This window comes from Cyprinus carpio, chromosome B15 (assembly GCF_018340385.1).
Source record: "Cyprinus carpio isolate SPL01 chromosome B15, ASM1834038v1, whole genome shotgun sequence".
Classification (NCBI taxonomy): Eukaryota; Metazoa; Chordata; class Actinopteri; order Cypriniformes; family Cyprinidae; genus Cyprinus; species Cyprinus carpio.
This window is the reverse complement of record NC_056611.1, coordinates 13532980-13548654: the sequence shown is the minus strand read 5'-3', so window position 1 is coordinate 13548654 and position 15675 is coordinate 13532980. Positions and strand designations below refer to the sequence as shown.

The window sequence follows — 15675 nt, the reverse complement described above, 5'->3', positions numbered from 1 at the left end:
TTCAGTTAGCTCTGCATTATTCAGATACTTTATTACCCGGAGATTACTTGAAAAACACACATAAGCCATAGCATTCATGCATGTACACAGCAAAAGCTGGATGCCTCTGTTCAGGGATTTCCTGGCAGGTCATAAGTTATTACTTCTATGAGTCTGTTTAAGAATTTCTGCGCAAGAGCGCCCTCCAGCTTTGAGATGAATGGAACACACACTGCAGAACAGTGTTCAATGCTCCGTAATGTTCACAATTTGTTGGTATCGTTTACTGAAATAATTTGGTAATTCCTGGAAAACTGTGAAACTGATACCGCTTAAGTGGGAAACAGTAGGAGAATAGCCAATAGCCTAGTGGGGAGTGTGCCAACATGTCATGCTGTTGCGTTACAGAGTTTGAATCCTGGCTTGAGGACTTTTCCCACCCCACTATCTCTGTCCCACTTGCTTCCTGTCTCTGCTACACTGTCCTATAGTTGAGGGTGGAGAGTGCTCTCCACGACTGAGGTGCCCTTGAGCAAGGCACCAAACCCCCAACTCCTCCCCGGGCACCACAGCATAAATGGCTGCCCACTGCTCCGGGTGTGTGTGTGTTCACTGCTGTGTGTTTGCACTTTGGATGGGTTAAAAGCAGAGCACGACTTCCGAATATGGGTCACCATACTTGGCTGTATGTCACGTCACTTTCACTTTCACTATAGTAATCAAGGCAAAAAACATAAAAAATAAATTTGCCAGATGTGTGCTTTTCTTTTTTCTTCCCAAAATACATAATTTGGCTGGGAGAGAATTAAAACTTAAAATTATGATTTAATATTTGACTAATATGCACTAATATTAGGGTATATAAATCATCACAGGGTACAAATGCTTCAGATGCATGAACTGACAAATTGTTTAATAGCAACTAAAATACATACATGCATAATTTTTTTGATTTACGAAAACTATAAGATTTTATTACAAGAAAGTGATAGAAAAACAGAAAAAGTATCAGTATTAAGTCTGTCTCGCCATATATTCCAGTGTACAATACTTCAGCCATTAGCACTTCAGATCATCACCTGAAAAACAAGAGGTCAATCAATTAATTTTTTTATTTTTTTAATCAAGCAATATAACATATCTATCATATCATAATATTACATTCATATCTGTTCTTTATACATTATTTGTATATGTTGATTTGATGGTCAAGAAAAAAATCAAATTATTAAAAAAAAAAAAAAATAAATTTATAGTATTAAAGTAAATTTTTATAAATATCGGAAGTACTAATGAATATTAGAAAATGCAGAGGAGTGTTAGATTAAATTTATTGTACTTACGGAAGTGTTTTTGCACATGGGGAGGTGTAGTCAATCATAGACAATTCACCTGGAGGAACAGAAACACAACAAATACATTCTTGCAAAACATTGTTGAGCTTGTCTCAATAAAATGAAAATGTATTATGGTAAAATTAAATACAGGCTCGTAAAGCATAATTACGCAATTCTTATATCATGATGTCACTAAGAATTATAAAAAAATAAAACATTAAAATGGAACCTTTTTTTCCTATTTTTGTTATTATAATAAAAACCCTATATTATGTTATTATTTGTTATATTTTGCTGGGTTTGTAATAAAAACCCCTATATTGTATTTCAGAGTGCACAGTGATGAATAAACACGTACTGGTCTTGTAGTAGTCATATACGATCACTACAGCTGGTTTCAGGTTCTGCACCGGTACTTCCTGCACGAGCTTCAGGCTGATGGACTTCTCCTGATTCTTTTTCAACTGGAATGGAAGAGAAAGTTATTACATTATGATTATAGAGAGATTTATGTTCTATGGGGTATTGACATACAGTATAAGAATGTGTTAAAGGAATAGTTCACCCCAAAATGAAAATTTGTTGAAGATGTACATTACATCACTTACAACACAAAAATCCACACAAAAACATTACATCAAAAAAAGTTTGTTTGTAGTAAACAAATTCATAAAGACATTTTTAATTGTTACATCACAAGAATCCACACAACTCCAGTTCATCAATTAATGTCTTGTGAAGTAAAAAGTTTGTTTGTAGTAAACAAATTCATCAAGACATTTTTAATTGTTGCATCCAGCTTCAAAACAAGTCCTCTATTCATAATATTTTTTCCTATAGTGAAAAAGCTGTCTCATCTGAATCAGGAGAGAAATATGCACAGATCAAGAACTGTTAACAGTTCTAAACATATATGCCATTGGATCTTGATGTGAGAGGACAACAGGGGATGGACTTTTTCAATGGAGAAAGCTATTTTATGGATGACTTTAAAGTTGAAATTCCTTAATAATTTCTTAAATTCCTTTGTTTCTTATAAATGCAACTTTTCACTTCACAAAACGTTAACTGATGGACTGGAGTTGTTGTGGATTATTGTGATGTTTTTATCAGACATTCTGACAGCACCTATTTACTGCAGAGGATCCACTGGTGAGCAAGTGATGTAGTGATAAATTTATCCAAATCTGTTCTGATGAAGAAACAAACTCATCTACATCTCGGTTGGCCTGAGAGTTAGTACAGTTTCAGCCAGTTTTCATATTTGGGTGAACTATTCGTTTCAGTAAACAAGGTCAGTTTATCCCTTTTATTGTCAAAATATTAGTGATCTATCCCAAAAAGGTTTCAAACCCCTCAAGATATTTGAATAAAACATTTACACTATCCAAATAAAAAATGGCACGATCCTCATCCAGATCTAGACGTTTGATGGTGGGGTCTTCCCTCAGCTGTGGAGACAGAGAAGTGAGTGAGAACAAATCAAATGTTGGCAACACAACTTGATATCAAAAGAGGACCAGAGCCCTTCAAGTGTCACTCACAGCCTGCAGAGATGTCTCATCTGGCTTAAACCCCGACAGCAGCCTGACGTTAATGATCACCATGTTGGTCTCCTCTCGCATGCCGTTATACCTGTCATATAATCGTCCCAAGAATCACAAACAGGGTTCACAACCACACATTGTTCATTGTATGAAATCTGACAGACAGCAAATAGTCTATTAGGCCACAAAGTAGGTTGAATCTTTATTCATTCGTTCTTTATAGTCAAATGGATATGTTAAGTTACTAATTCATTTAGCAATATAATTGCAGTGGAATTGTAGTCCAATTAAAAATGTAATATACTTTTTGCTAGTTTGTAGCATTTAAATGCCTAGTTGAATACATTTATTGTGTTTTGATGTTGTATGGAAAAGAGCTATATGAAGGTTCTTTAAAATAACTATTTTTTGTTTTGTTTTGTTTTGTTTTGTTTGTTTGTTTGTTTGTTTCACAGAAGAGACAAAGTCATAAAAAGTAGTAATAAATAGAAATACATTTAAATATTGCTCTTTCCCTGATGTTCATATCTTTGATAGTGACTAAATGACAAAATATTTATTTCTGGGTGAACTTTCCCTTAAAAAAATGACAGTGTGCATAGTAATTACTTAAATAAGAATGCTTAAATAATAATATAACATTAAATGCGCTTCACAAATTCACATGTTGAACGTATAATACACATAAGGGATAGTAATAGTTGTTGTTTTTTTTTCTAACAGAAATGTGTCTCACCTTGCAGTAGTGGTTAATGTAAATGCTGGGATCTTTGTGTTGCTGCAAACCCCAGGATTCGCTTTGATTTTGAAGGCCAAAGAGTCTGGAGGAGGTGGGATATTGTAGTGCAAGGCAAACTGAGAGACATAAAAACACAGAATGATGTCAAAGACGAGGTGATTTACTTTTATGCACTTTAGTAGTCATCAGTATCCTTATGTAATTCCAAATCCTTATGACTTCCTTCTGTTATCCACTGAAAAAAGTCATACAGGTTTGGAATGACATACAGATGAGTAAATGATGAAAACTTTCATTTCTAGATGAACTATTCCTTGGATTTCTCAATACGTGCATCAAAAGAGGTGCACAGACCTGCACAAATGCACAGCCTTTGCCTTCTGCCCTCAGCTTGTATGTGCCAGTAGCCTCTTGCAGCTGTTTCTCCTGGTAAAGCAGCCGGTTGTTCTGGTTCACAGTGAACTGGTTCCTCTGGCCTGAGGGGGAGGTCACGGTTATGGTAATGGATCCTTCTGGATTGTAGGTGGCAGCACTGTACTTAGCGAGGGCCTGGAGTGCTACTACAGTATCCTATTCACAGAGAGAGATGTAGCTACATCACTTACAATCAATAATGATTAAATGCATTATAAAGACAGAGAGGGATCTAAAGAAAGCTGCATGAGATAAATAACATTACCTGTGTAGAGGAGAAGCCTCCATAAGCATTCTGCTTCTTGCTTAACCAATGCACTATGCCAGCAGAGTAGTTCAGTCCAAATCCAGGGAGTGTGGGTCCCGAGAGCAGCGCCAGCAACACATAGGCACTCATCTCTACCTCCACAGAGACCCATGGTTGCTCAATATTATCCAGAGTCCAATATCGTCCAACACCTAAAATAATCAGGGCAAGAAACTTGGAACATTGAAGGCTGGTGGTTGTGTTTATTATTAAAAGCAATGGGATAATCTAGATCAGGGGTTTTCAAACCAGCACCCCCACCACCACCACCACCAATTTTTAGCAATATTAACTACAAATGAATGATATGTCCATACCCTGTCATGTTTATGTTCACTCTATCGAGTCTAAGTGGCCGACAGGGTGGAGATTTTGAGCTTCAATTAGCATATTAGCTTACAACAAACTGTGAATAGCTCAATATTTAGTCTGGTTGTTGAAGAGAATTTTGTATATTTAAACTTAAATATTTGAAAATACTGTATTCAAATCACTTCTGGCCGACAGGGTGGACATGTGGAAATGTGTGTTGGCAGTGTGTGTACACTTCCACCCTATAATGATAAAAATCTACCCAGTGTTTTTCTTTTTTTTCAATCTACTAAAATCTTTACCCCTTTCTCAAATTGAGCCGACCTCAGATGCCTGTCACTCAGACAGGCCCCTCCCACGATAGTTTGATTGACAGTAGCGTTTCAGCACAGATTGGACTGGTGTCTTACTTTAGACCCATCCTGAGTGAGCTGTCATCAGTCAGTCATTGTTTCACTGCTGGAGCAGATGTAGACAAGAATGTCTCCTAAGCGATTGAGGTGTTTTGTTGTTGGATGTAATAATGAACATAGCAGTCATCATTTACTCCCGACATCTGAGCCATTGAAGACGCAGTGGAGTATATTTGTTTTTGAGGGGAATGCGCCCCTGATCTTACCTAAATCTTCTATCTTCGTGTGAATCATTCTTGGACCAGGTTCACTTCCACAAAAAGGGAGTGTAAGGTTTTTTAATGAATCTTTGCAAGTCGCCTTTCCTAATAATGTGCTAATTAGCAAGTTTCACAATGAATGCAGCTGAAGTTAACCGTCTCTCAGAGAGTGGTTCAGAAGAGAGGGGCAGGCCAAGCAGAGCTCATTAACATTTAAAGGAAAATGCTGTGTTTATTACACTGCCATTGAGAAATATTAACCAAACTATGTTACAGACTTTTCAATGAGACCCTAAAGAATCAGATCAACTTGTGGAAAATGGGCATCCGATGATCCCTTCAAATAAAAATATAGTTTTTATTACCAAATGATCAATACATTCAAATTGAGTTATCTCTTTTTTTTAACAAAATATTAATAGGAGATTTTATTTATTTATTTATTTAATTATTTTATTTTATGATTTGACAATATTCTACTATCATTCAAATTTAATGAGCAGTGCATGGGCCATAACAAAATAACACACATCCTCTTACACAAAACTAAAAACAAAATCTATAAAATGTATCTAAAGGGCCAAGTAATGCTTTTGTTATGAATATAAAAACTAATATAACACACCCTTTTATAGTAATTTTTATGTTAAGTTATCATGGCAAATGAGTTATGTACAGGACACCAAAAGGCACCCTACAGTGATACTGACCCTCCCCTGTTTTATTTAAATTGTGGCCACAATATAGCTAAATTAAATCAAGGGAACTAGTTAGTACATTGTGTCCATGACTTAACTAAAACAAGGGATGAATTAATAAGATGTGGGAATAAATCAATAAAATGTGGCCACAAATGAAGTTGTGGGAACAAATTCTTAATTTACGATATCTGTTTTTTCTTCAGCATGTCATGCACGGTATATAAAATATATACTGTAGAAGCCTTTCTATTTTTTTTTATTTTTTTTTTGGAAACATACATTTTGCACATCATAATTAGTGTTTTAGTATCTTTAATTGTCTTCTTTAATCTAAAGCTGAATGATACCTTCTCTCTTGGCCTGCTGGTCCAGGTTGGAGAGGAAGCGTCGTCTCATCTGTTCATCTCCAGCAAGAGTGAATGTGTAGGACAGCAAAGCTGTCGCATACGTGTTGGCGATGTTATGGGAAGATTTCTTCAGACATTTAAGGCTTTTCGACAACATGGGATCCTTACAAAGCACACAAGAGACTTAATGAGTGTCTGCTTCCTTCACTAGTCACATTATCTATATTGAGTTATTTGTGAATAGAGTCAATCTCTTTGGAGCCATAAAGAGGGTTTTACTCACAGTTTTTGGGACGCCTAACTCCAGCAGTGCTGCGGTGATGTATGCAGAGAGAGTGACTTCATCGCTGACGCCACCCTGTGAGAGAAAAAGCATCAGCAAAGATCCTTCCCACCCTCAGTATTTCAATCGCTCATTTTATTGCCATCTAACAGATATTTTCAGATTGAGAAATCCAGAACCACCAGACTAAGGAGCCGTTTTCCTCTCCATAAATGACTCTGATTCATTACCTCTCCCTGCAATCATCTCCTCATCCCACTAAACAATATTTCCATTTCTAAAACTGTTTTTGCTATATATTTCTCTGTTTAAATGTAACTCAAAGCATTACTTTTTCCTAAGAGTTCTGGTAAGAGTTGAGAAATGTAATTGTACAGTGTGCCTTGTTATGCAGATGACATTAGAACGGACCATTAGAACGTCCTAATAGTATATATATATTATATATATAAGATAATATATATATATAGATATATATATGATATACTTAAAGTTTAAAATATTATTACATTGTTTACAAAGATATAACATATTTTAAAAAATCACTTTATCATAATAATTTATATTATTAACTTATAATTATAATGTCTTTTAATATTGACATTCATCACCAAAACACCAAAAAACAATACACTTAAACTTAAAGTTTAAATTATTTTGCCAATGAGATAAATAGTCTATCTGAACCAGTGAAATCTATGGACATTCTTCACCTGCCTCCCAAGACACACACACAGTCTTGTTGTATATCAAAATGGTGATACAATCAAGCCATCCTGCCACACTGTCAAAAAGAGGAATTAAACCTTAATAGAAGGTGGTATGTTATTAGCTGACCAGAATATTATAATAAAAAAAAAAAAAAACTTATTTACTTTATTACCTGACCATAAAACTGTCATCACAAAATGATCAAGCTGATGCTGGCCTCACATTCTGGTCAATCTGGTCTTCCATCCTAAAAGCCAGCCACAATTCTGGTCAAAAGTTCTTCCATCCTAAAAGCCAGCCACAATTCTGGTCAAAAGTTTGAAAAATTAAATATTTTAATGTTTTTGAAAAAAAAAAAAAGAAGATTTTTTTTGTCACCAATATTGCACTTATTTCATCAACAATACAGTAAAAAATTGAAATATTATTACAATTTAAAATAACTGTTTTCATCAAAAGAGACTTTTAAAAACACTTTAATTATTCCAAACTTTTGACCAGCAGTGTAGATTACTGTAAACAAGCTAGGACTTTAGGCTAGCTTAAAAAGTTTTTTTTTTTCTTTTTTTTTTTTTTCTTTTTTTCTTTTTTTTTTTTTTTTTTTTTTTTAGTTTTTTTTTTTTCAGCAGCAGATAAAGGACCTGAGCATGGCTCTCCTGTTCTCACCATCATTCCAGTGTGGTAGAGTGTCCCAACAGAGGTGAAGCAGCCATTTTCCTGTTGCTGTCGACCCAGCCAATCCTTTGCCTGATTGATGTTAGTCTGATCTATAAATGTATAATTCCTTGCTCCACCAAAACTCTTCATCACAAATGCAGTTAGCCTGAGAAAACAATAGCAATTGCTGTCAAATGTCAAATTGCTGTCTGCCTCAATAGTTTTCAGGATGTTTCCTTGTGCAAAGTTCATGTGGACTAGATTTTCCCTATTCAAGAAACACCTTCTTACCAGAAGGCTGTTAAATCCACATACAGGAAAACAGAATCCACACAGTAAGACAACTAAGCTGAGTAACTATATGCTTTCATTGTCTCTATACCAGACTCACCAGGTGTTACCAGAATGATCATTCCTCCCAAAAGCACTGTAGGATCCATCATCATGCCTGTATGTCAGCTCTCTCTGATAGCCTGCAACACAAGAAGGAAAAAAGTATGATATGCTTGATTATATCAACTGGACATTTTTTTTTTTTTTTTTGTGTGTGTGTGTGTGTGTAAAATAAATTAAGTTTTAATTCACCACTAAGTTGATTCATCTGTCAAATCCAGCTAATGGAAGATACAAGAGGAGCTCTGATGAGCTAGCTTGAAAAAAAAGCTTAAAAAATAACTAATTGTCTGTAAATTGATATTGTTAAAATATCACTATTTTTATTTATTAAAAGAAAAACAAGACTGCGGACATTAATCTTATAATCAGAATTTTTGATTTCCTTTCTAGCAAAATATTTCAACATACTTGTATTTTAAAAATTATGTACTGCATCTTCTATTTTATAACAGTTTTCCTCACCGCTCTCCAGGAAGGTTATGGCTCGGTCTTTAATCTGAGGAGTGAGTTGCCCGCTGCTCTCCAGGTACTGAAGGATGTAGATATTTGGGGCAAAAAGCAGCATGTTCTGCTCTCCACAGCCGTATGGCATAGCCAACAGATCACCGATGTTCCTCAGAGCACGACCCATCAGATCACCTACAAACCAATTAGCCAAATAACCATCATTATAATTAAAAAAAACAACCCAGAACTACCCAATGAGAACAATTCTACTGATTACAGTGTTTAATATTTTAATACTTATATTACACAGCAATCAGTGTACATTATGTACATTTGACAACATATCTTTTACAATAGGCTCACCCAGAACAGTGACAAAGCTTTTTGCAGAATCCTTGACAAACACTTTGGGTAGAGTGAGAGAAACTGATGTGTCCTGTGGACGCCATAACAAAAAAAAAAAAAAAAAAAAAAACATCAGGTTCAAAACATGTGGTCATGCTGTACTTTACTACAGACAATCATTTTCTCCATTTCTTGTGAAAACGACAGGGTTTAAAAGCTGAAATTGGAAGGAGGATTTTTGCTTATTTTTACAAACTGAAGGTCAAAATTATTATCTGTGGTATGTAGTAACTGACGGCATGTTACAGATGTCAACTTCTATTAAAGCTGGAATATTTTTGTTTCTTTATTCTTCTTTTTATTGACAGCACAACACAATATAATGCCACTAACCTGTTAAGCAGATGAGCTCATTCTGAGTGATTGACTGTTTAGTTCCTTCTGCCTGAGAAAAAAATGTTTAATAACAGTTTCAGTTGTATTTTTAAGACAGGCAGACAGACAGACAGACAGGCAGGCAGGCAGGCAGACAGACAGGCAGACAGACAGACAGACAGATAGATAGATAGATAGAGTGTAAATTAGTTCATAAATTACTCACCTAGGTGTATATGACTTTCTTCTTTCAGATGAATCCAGTCGGAGTTATATTAAAAATTGTCTTTGATCTTTCAAGCTGTTCAGTGCCACTCAGCGGGTGTTGCAGTGCTTCAGTCCAAAAGAAGTTAAATAAAAAGTGCCCATCCATTAAAAAAAAGTGTATTACATGGCTCCGGGGGGTGAACAAAGGCCTCCTGTAGCGAATTGATGAGTTTTTGTAAGAAAAATATCCATATTCAAAATGTAATAATCACTTTAATGTAGCTTGCACTCACTGCTGTACAAGGTAGCATGCAGTTCCGGAAACATGACGTATGAGGTCAACGTTGCTGATGCACTGGTGAGTTTCGTAAAAACCCGCATTTGTAAACAGGAGCAAAGGAATCAAAGTTTCCCTACTTTAGCAAGTGAAAATCAATCTCCTCTTTGCTCAATCCTCGACATTCTTCTTTATAAATCCTCGTTTTGTACTTCTAATTAGTGACCGTTGTTTTGTTTTGATCTCTCCCCTGTGCTGCCACATGTGTCACTTCTGAGCTGCGCATGCGCAAAGCCAACCTCATAAGCATCCGCCCGGAGCTGCATGCTTCCGTGTACAACAGTGAGTGCAAGCTAGATTAAATTAATTATTACGTTTTAAATATGGTTATATTTCTTACAAAAACACACTGATTCGCTACAGGAGGCCTTTGGTCACCCCCTTGCGCTGTGTGAGACACTTTTTATTAACGATGGGTCCTTTTTTTTTTGCACTGCAACACCCACTGAGTGCCATTAAACAGCTTGAAAGATCAAAGACAACTCTGACTGGGTTCATCTGAAAGAAAAAAGTCATATACACATAGGATGCTTTGAGGGTGAGTAATTTATGGTCTAATTAAATTTTTTGGGTGAACTAACCCTTTAACTAGGGGGAAGTTGTGGCCTAATGGTTAGAGAGTTGGGCTTGTAATCCAAAGGTTGTGGGTTCGAGTCTCGTACAGGCAGGGATTATAGGTGAGGGGAGTGAATGTACAGCGCCCCCACCTTCAATACCCCAACTGAAGTGCCTTTGAGCAAGGCACCTAAACCCCAACTACTCCCTGGGCGCTGCAGCAAAAATGGCTGCCCACTGCTCCACGTGTTTGTGTGTTCACTGCTGTAAATGCAGAGCACTAATTCCATGTCACTAACTATTTTTAAGACCCTAAACAATACCCAAAAACATCTAAAAAAGTTTTGTTGTTGTTTTTTTTCCTTTAGAACAATGTTTTAACACAGTATGACCAGGAATGTGTATTAAGAAAGCAATTATGGTTTCTGAAAGCTCACATACAGTAAAGGCACGTACCTGCACCAGAATGCTGTGCATCACAGTATCAACTCTGCCTTTGTCTGGCAAAGTCACCACTTCGTTTCCACACAGTTCTCGGCTCTGCAACGCCTCAGCACGCACTGTAATGTTCACCTCTCCTGTAAAACACACACATACCAGTAACGGTGGATTTAAGTCACAAAAGAAACAAAGTACCCTGGGCCTGGGGCCTGCAGTAATAAACAAATCCGTGACAGTCAAGGCAAGACATGTTAAAAGGAAAGTCCACCCAAAAATAAAATTCTCTCATCATTTACTCACCTTCATATCATTCCAGACTAGGGGTTGAATGACTTCTGATTTTTTAAAAGTCGACTTTATAAAATCGATTAATGAACAAATAATTCTGGAGCTGAGACTCAAACAATTTGTTCACATCTATGGCATATGACACAGCGCTGCCCACGTGGCTATTGCTCCTACAACAGCTGATTTTTATCAGTTATTTTGTCTTTGGGTCGTTATATTTCTCACAGATTTCTACTCGTTCTAAATCTGATACAGATAAAGTAGCACAGTAAAGATTACATTCATATGAATGAATTAGTGAGAGTGATTCCATGTGAATTAATTCTACCTAGCAGGTTAATTCTATTGGTCTCTCTACTAGTAGAGAAGCTGTGGTATTTAGTTATTAAGAAATATATGCTTGGACTTTTCAGTTTCTAAGCTATTTTATTGAGAAATCACAGAACAGTCTTGACAATACATTTCCGCTCTGAATGATTCTGTGTGCACGAGATCAGCACGTGATGAACGAGCTACTGTCTGTAGCCTATGTGTGTGTGTTACAGTGCAATAGCGCATTAGATTAGAACAGTGATTAATTTACTGTACAATAGGCTGTTTAAAACGTGCATTCTCCTGTTCAAGTTCGAGCATCCAGTAATATAATAACACGTCTTGTGGAGCGCTTTCAGGGCATGCATTTATTTGTCATTTTAACTGTTCAGAAACAGAGTGTAAAAATGTGGAAGTCCCTCACTAGTCGCTGATCCTATAGAGGGCGCATCAGGATAAGAAATATTTGAAGGACTTCCACATTTACGCTCCATTTCTGAACAGTTAAAATGACAAATAAATGTCGGTGCAACCCCTATTCCAGACCTGTATGTCTGTCTTTGTTCTGCAGACAAGATATCTTGAACTAAGTCGGTAACCAAACAGTTTTAGTTCCCATCGACTTCCATTATGTGTTTGATAACCATAACCAACATTCTTCAAAATATCTTTTGTACCAGCAGAAAAAAGAAATTCATGGTTTGGAACAACATGAGGGTGAGTAAATGATGACAGAATTTTCATTTTGGATGAACTATCCCTTTAAGACATTCCTAATTTAAGTGTAATACCATGTTCTGGTAGAAACGTGAAATAAACTCTTCATTTTTGTGAAGCAAATTTCTATTTGATTTTGCTCATACAGAAGTCAAAGTATCTGGCTTACCCAGGACAGAGGGTGTAACAGTCCACTGGAAGGTTTGGCTCTCTTCAGAGCAAACACACTGAGTGTAAGTGCAGCCTTTGCATGGCTGAGCTGTAAACTGTGGTGAGTTTGCCAGCGTGACTTTCACCTTTATTAAAAGACAGAGATTTGTACAGTGGCAGCCTACAGGAAATGGTTTTACAACAAAACTGCTCCAGGACAAACAAGTAAACACATTAAGGGGGCTTACCAAGATACATTTGGGGAGGTAGTTGAATACAGTGGCTTTGAGAGTGAACGTCTCCTCACGGAAAAGAGAGTAGGGGAGGGCAAGGCTCACAAAGAAGGGCTTGAAAGCAGTGAGATCAGTCTTGGGGGCCACTCCAAACCCGACAGGGGATGTGCAGAAAGCCCCTGCTGCCCATTTAGTGATGGTGTCCGGGACAATCTTTGCAACATCCACGGATCCTGATCTCCTGGTGAAAACAACAACCAGTGTTTTTGTATAATTAAAAAGAACTGTACAGTATATATACAGTAATGCCATGGTGCATATTCATACCCCACAGGTATAAGATCCCATATCCAGGTTTCTGGAAAGAATTTGCGGATCTTCTCAGCAGGATTTCTCACATCTGGAGAATCTACCCTTACGCAAAGAAAATATATTTCCTAATATATGAATGATCAAAATATATTAAATGACATAACAGTATATTAGAAATTATTCAGAATAATTCATTGTGTAACTAGATTACAATATATTGAATAATAGATAAGGAATTGCCGCTTTCATATACTGAAAAATATTTGAAAATATATTTACTTACACATCACAATATATGTCATTTTATATTCATGATACACTTTATAATATATGGATATACACGTGATAAGATATGGTAATGCATGTGTAAAAATATATTGAACATATGTTTACTCATGCAGTATATATACATATATATGGAAATATATATTTCTTATATTTAACAATATATGTGTTTCATACTTTAAAATATAGCTAGTTTACAATAGCATAACCACACCTGCTCATACTAAACACTTAGTTAACGCACTATCACTGTGCTGAAAAGTGCACCGCCTTCATCTTAACCACAGGCTCTGCTCTTCTGCACAATGGTAACCTCACAAACTTATAAACTCACAATATAAACTTAATAAAGGATCAAACATCAAGAATATTAGATTTATCTTTGTCTTCATTTGTAAATATATTTGTATGTATAAATATATAGCCATATACTGTCAATACAGATATTGTTGTGTATTGAAAAACATAAGCACTAGTTTCCCAATATATTGAAATGTATTATGTAATATATCCCATTATATTTTACAGTATATTCCCATGTATTTTTGTTCCATAAGGATACCAGCAACACTCAGACTTACATCGCATCACCGTCAACATGTCATTATCACAAACTATAGGTGCTTTCACATCAGAGTTGGTAGCGATTTTGATTCCAACTGCCTAGGAAAAAGCAAGTGTTATGTTATTGTGTGAACAATGGATAGTGTACAGTAAGAATCAGATGACACTGAAAGACCTCTGAAATACAAAATGGGAGATTTTGTGTATCTTACTCTAAAGATGTTGTAGACATCATTTTTGTTGGCATAGTAGGGGTAATAGAAGCGGGAGCGCTTGCGTCTTGCAGGTTCAGCAAGTGGGACTACCACATCCCAGGAAGGTCGGCAGGGGTTAGGCTCTATCTCCTCAATGTTGTATGGGTAACCTGACAAACTCAGGACTGGTAACATTCCAAAGACCTGTATAATAATAACAGATATTGACCCACAGGACTGACACTGAAGTCTCCTAACAATTAATCAAAAATCATAATAAAACATGTTAAAATTTTTATAAAAATCTAGTGTATAACATCAAGTAAATCTAGTGTACTCTTTGTATTCATATATGTTTCATGTGGTTCTGAAAAAACATGTACAACATTTTTAATTTAATGATTCAAAAAATGTTATCTACCAAGTAAAAAGTAAAAACCATTTTCATACACCTAATGGTGTTGTAACCACCTTGTAAATTTTAAAATATTAATAAGCAGTTAACCTTCATTAAAACAATATAAAAATATTCATAAAAACAACGTTAAAATATTTGTAAAAATAACATTTTAATGTTGTGTTGTAACCACCTTGTAAAAACCAAATTAATATTTAAAACAAATAAAATATCATTTAAAAAACATATAAATGATAAATTAACCACACCAAAAAAAACTATCAAACAAAAAAAAAAATATTAAAAAAATAAAAAAAAAAATACAATACAAATGTAATGTCATGTGTAACAACCAACAAAAAAAAAATAAAAAATATACCTCACCCACCTCACATAATTTTCTAAACAAACCTACAAATATAAAAATCAAAATATGAATTAAAATAAAATACTATACTTTCAAATTAAAGAAACTAACCATACCATATAAAATATAACAAAGCAAAGCACATGCAAAAACCAAAACATTGATCCGTCATCCCTGGTTTAAAGTCTGGGTCACGTGCCAGCCAGTTCAAGATCTGAATTTGCTTCTCCAAACAAAGCTCCTTTACCACTCTAAACTAGATTTTCAATCTAAATTGAATTATGGGGTTAAGACAATGGTTCTGCATTCGGAAGTTAGATTTTTTTTTTTTTTTTACCTCAACCAACTCAACCAACCAACCCCACTCCTTAACTCCACTCTGCAGTTTGATATATGGTCAGGCCCGCTGGATCTCCCTGTCACACTGTCCTTATGGTCGAACCAGTGAATCGCCCCTTTGCGGAGTGGGCTTGAGTACTCTGCCTTCCCTGAGGTATGAGTGAGATGTGTTTCTGGGAAACTCTTCCTGAGTGCTTCAGTTCTTAGGAGCAGAAGCTCTGTATGCATGAATGGGTTATTGTGTCACGTTGCCTCTACAGGTTCTCTTTGGTCCCATGCTCTCTATCGAGATTATATATATAATATAAGACTGTGCTTAGCTGCATCAGTTGACGGTCTCTCGTTGGGAACTGCTAGACTGCCTCTTCCAATCTAGCGCTGCCTTCTGGTTGAGCTTGGAAGTGCTCCCCTCACTGGGAGGGTTAGCTATGAGCCTATCACTCCCAGTTTGTGCTTTGAGGGCCTGC

The 15675-nt window shown here is 36.0% G+C and overlaps 1 protein-coding gene across 1 annotated transcript in view; it reads right to left on the bottom strand.

Annotated features, from left to right (window-relative positions):
- Positions 1-877: 877 nt before the first annotated feature.
- LOC109103528 (alpha-2-macroglobulin-like protein 1) overlaps positions 878-15675 on the bottom strand; it is a 32052-nt gene continuing 17254 nt past the window's right edge. The window contains exons 16-36 of the mRNA XM_042739340.1: positions 14124-14309; positions 13929-14010; positions 13078-13159; positions 12766-12991; positions 12537-12663; positions 11062-11187; positions 9529-9576; positions 9154-9237; positions 8806-8982; positions 8339-8420; positions 7957-8113; positions 6580-6654; positions 6297-6459; positions 4282-4475; positions 3957-4172; positions 3600-3718; positions 2861-2951; positions 2699-2767; positions 1675-1780; positions 1323-1371; positions 878-1058 (exon numbers count right to left, since the gene is read on the bottom strand). Of these exons, the coding sequence (XP_042595274.1) occupies positions 1055-1058; positions 1323-1371; positions 1675-1780; positions 2699-2767; positions 2861-2951; positions 3600-3718; positions 3957-4172; positions 4282-4475; positions 6297-6459; positions 6580-6654; positions 7957-8113; positions 8339-8420; positions 8806-8982; positions 9154-9237; positions 9529-9576; positions 11062-11187; positions 12537-12663; positions 12766-12991; positions 13078-13159; positions 13929-14010; positions 14124-14309 (2463 nt within the window). The 3' untranslated portion in view covers positions 878-1054. The remainder of the gene's footprint in view (positions 1059-1322; positions 1372-1674; positions 1781-2698; positions 2768-2860; positions 2952-3599; positions 3719-3956; positions 4173-4281; positions 4476-6296; positions 6460-6579; positions 6655-7956; positions 8114-8338; positions 8421-8805; positions 8983-9153; positions 9238-9528; positions 9577-11061; positions 11188-12536; positions 12664-12765; positions 12992-13077; positions 13160-13928; positions 14011-14123; positions 14310-15675) is intronic.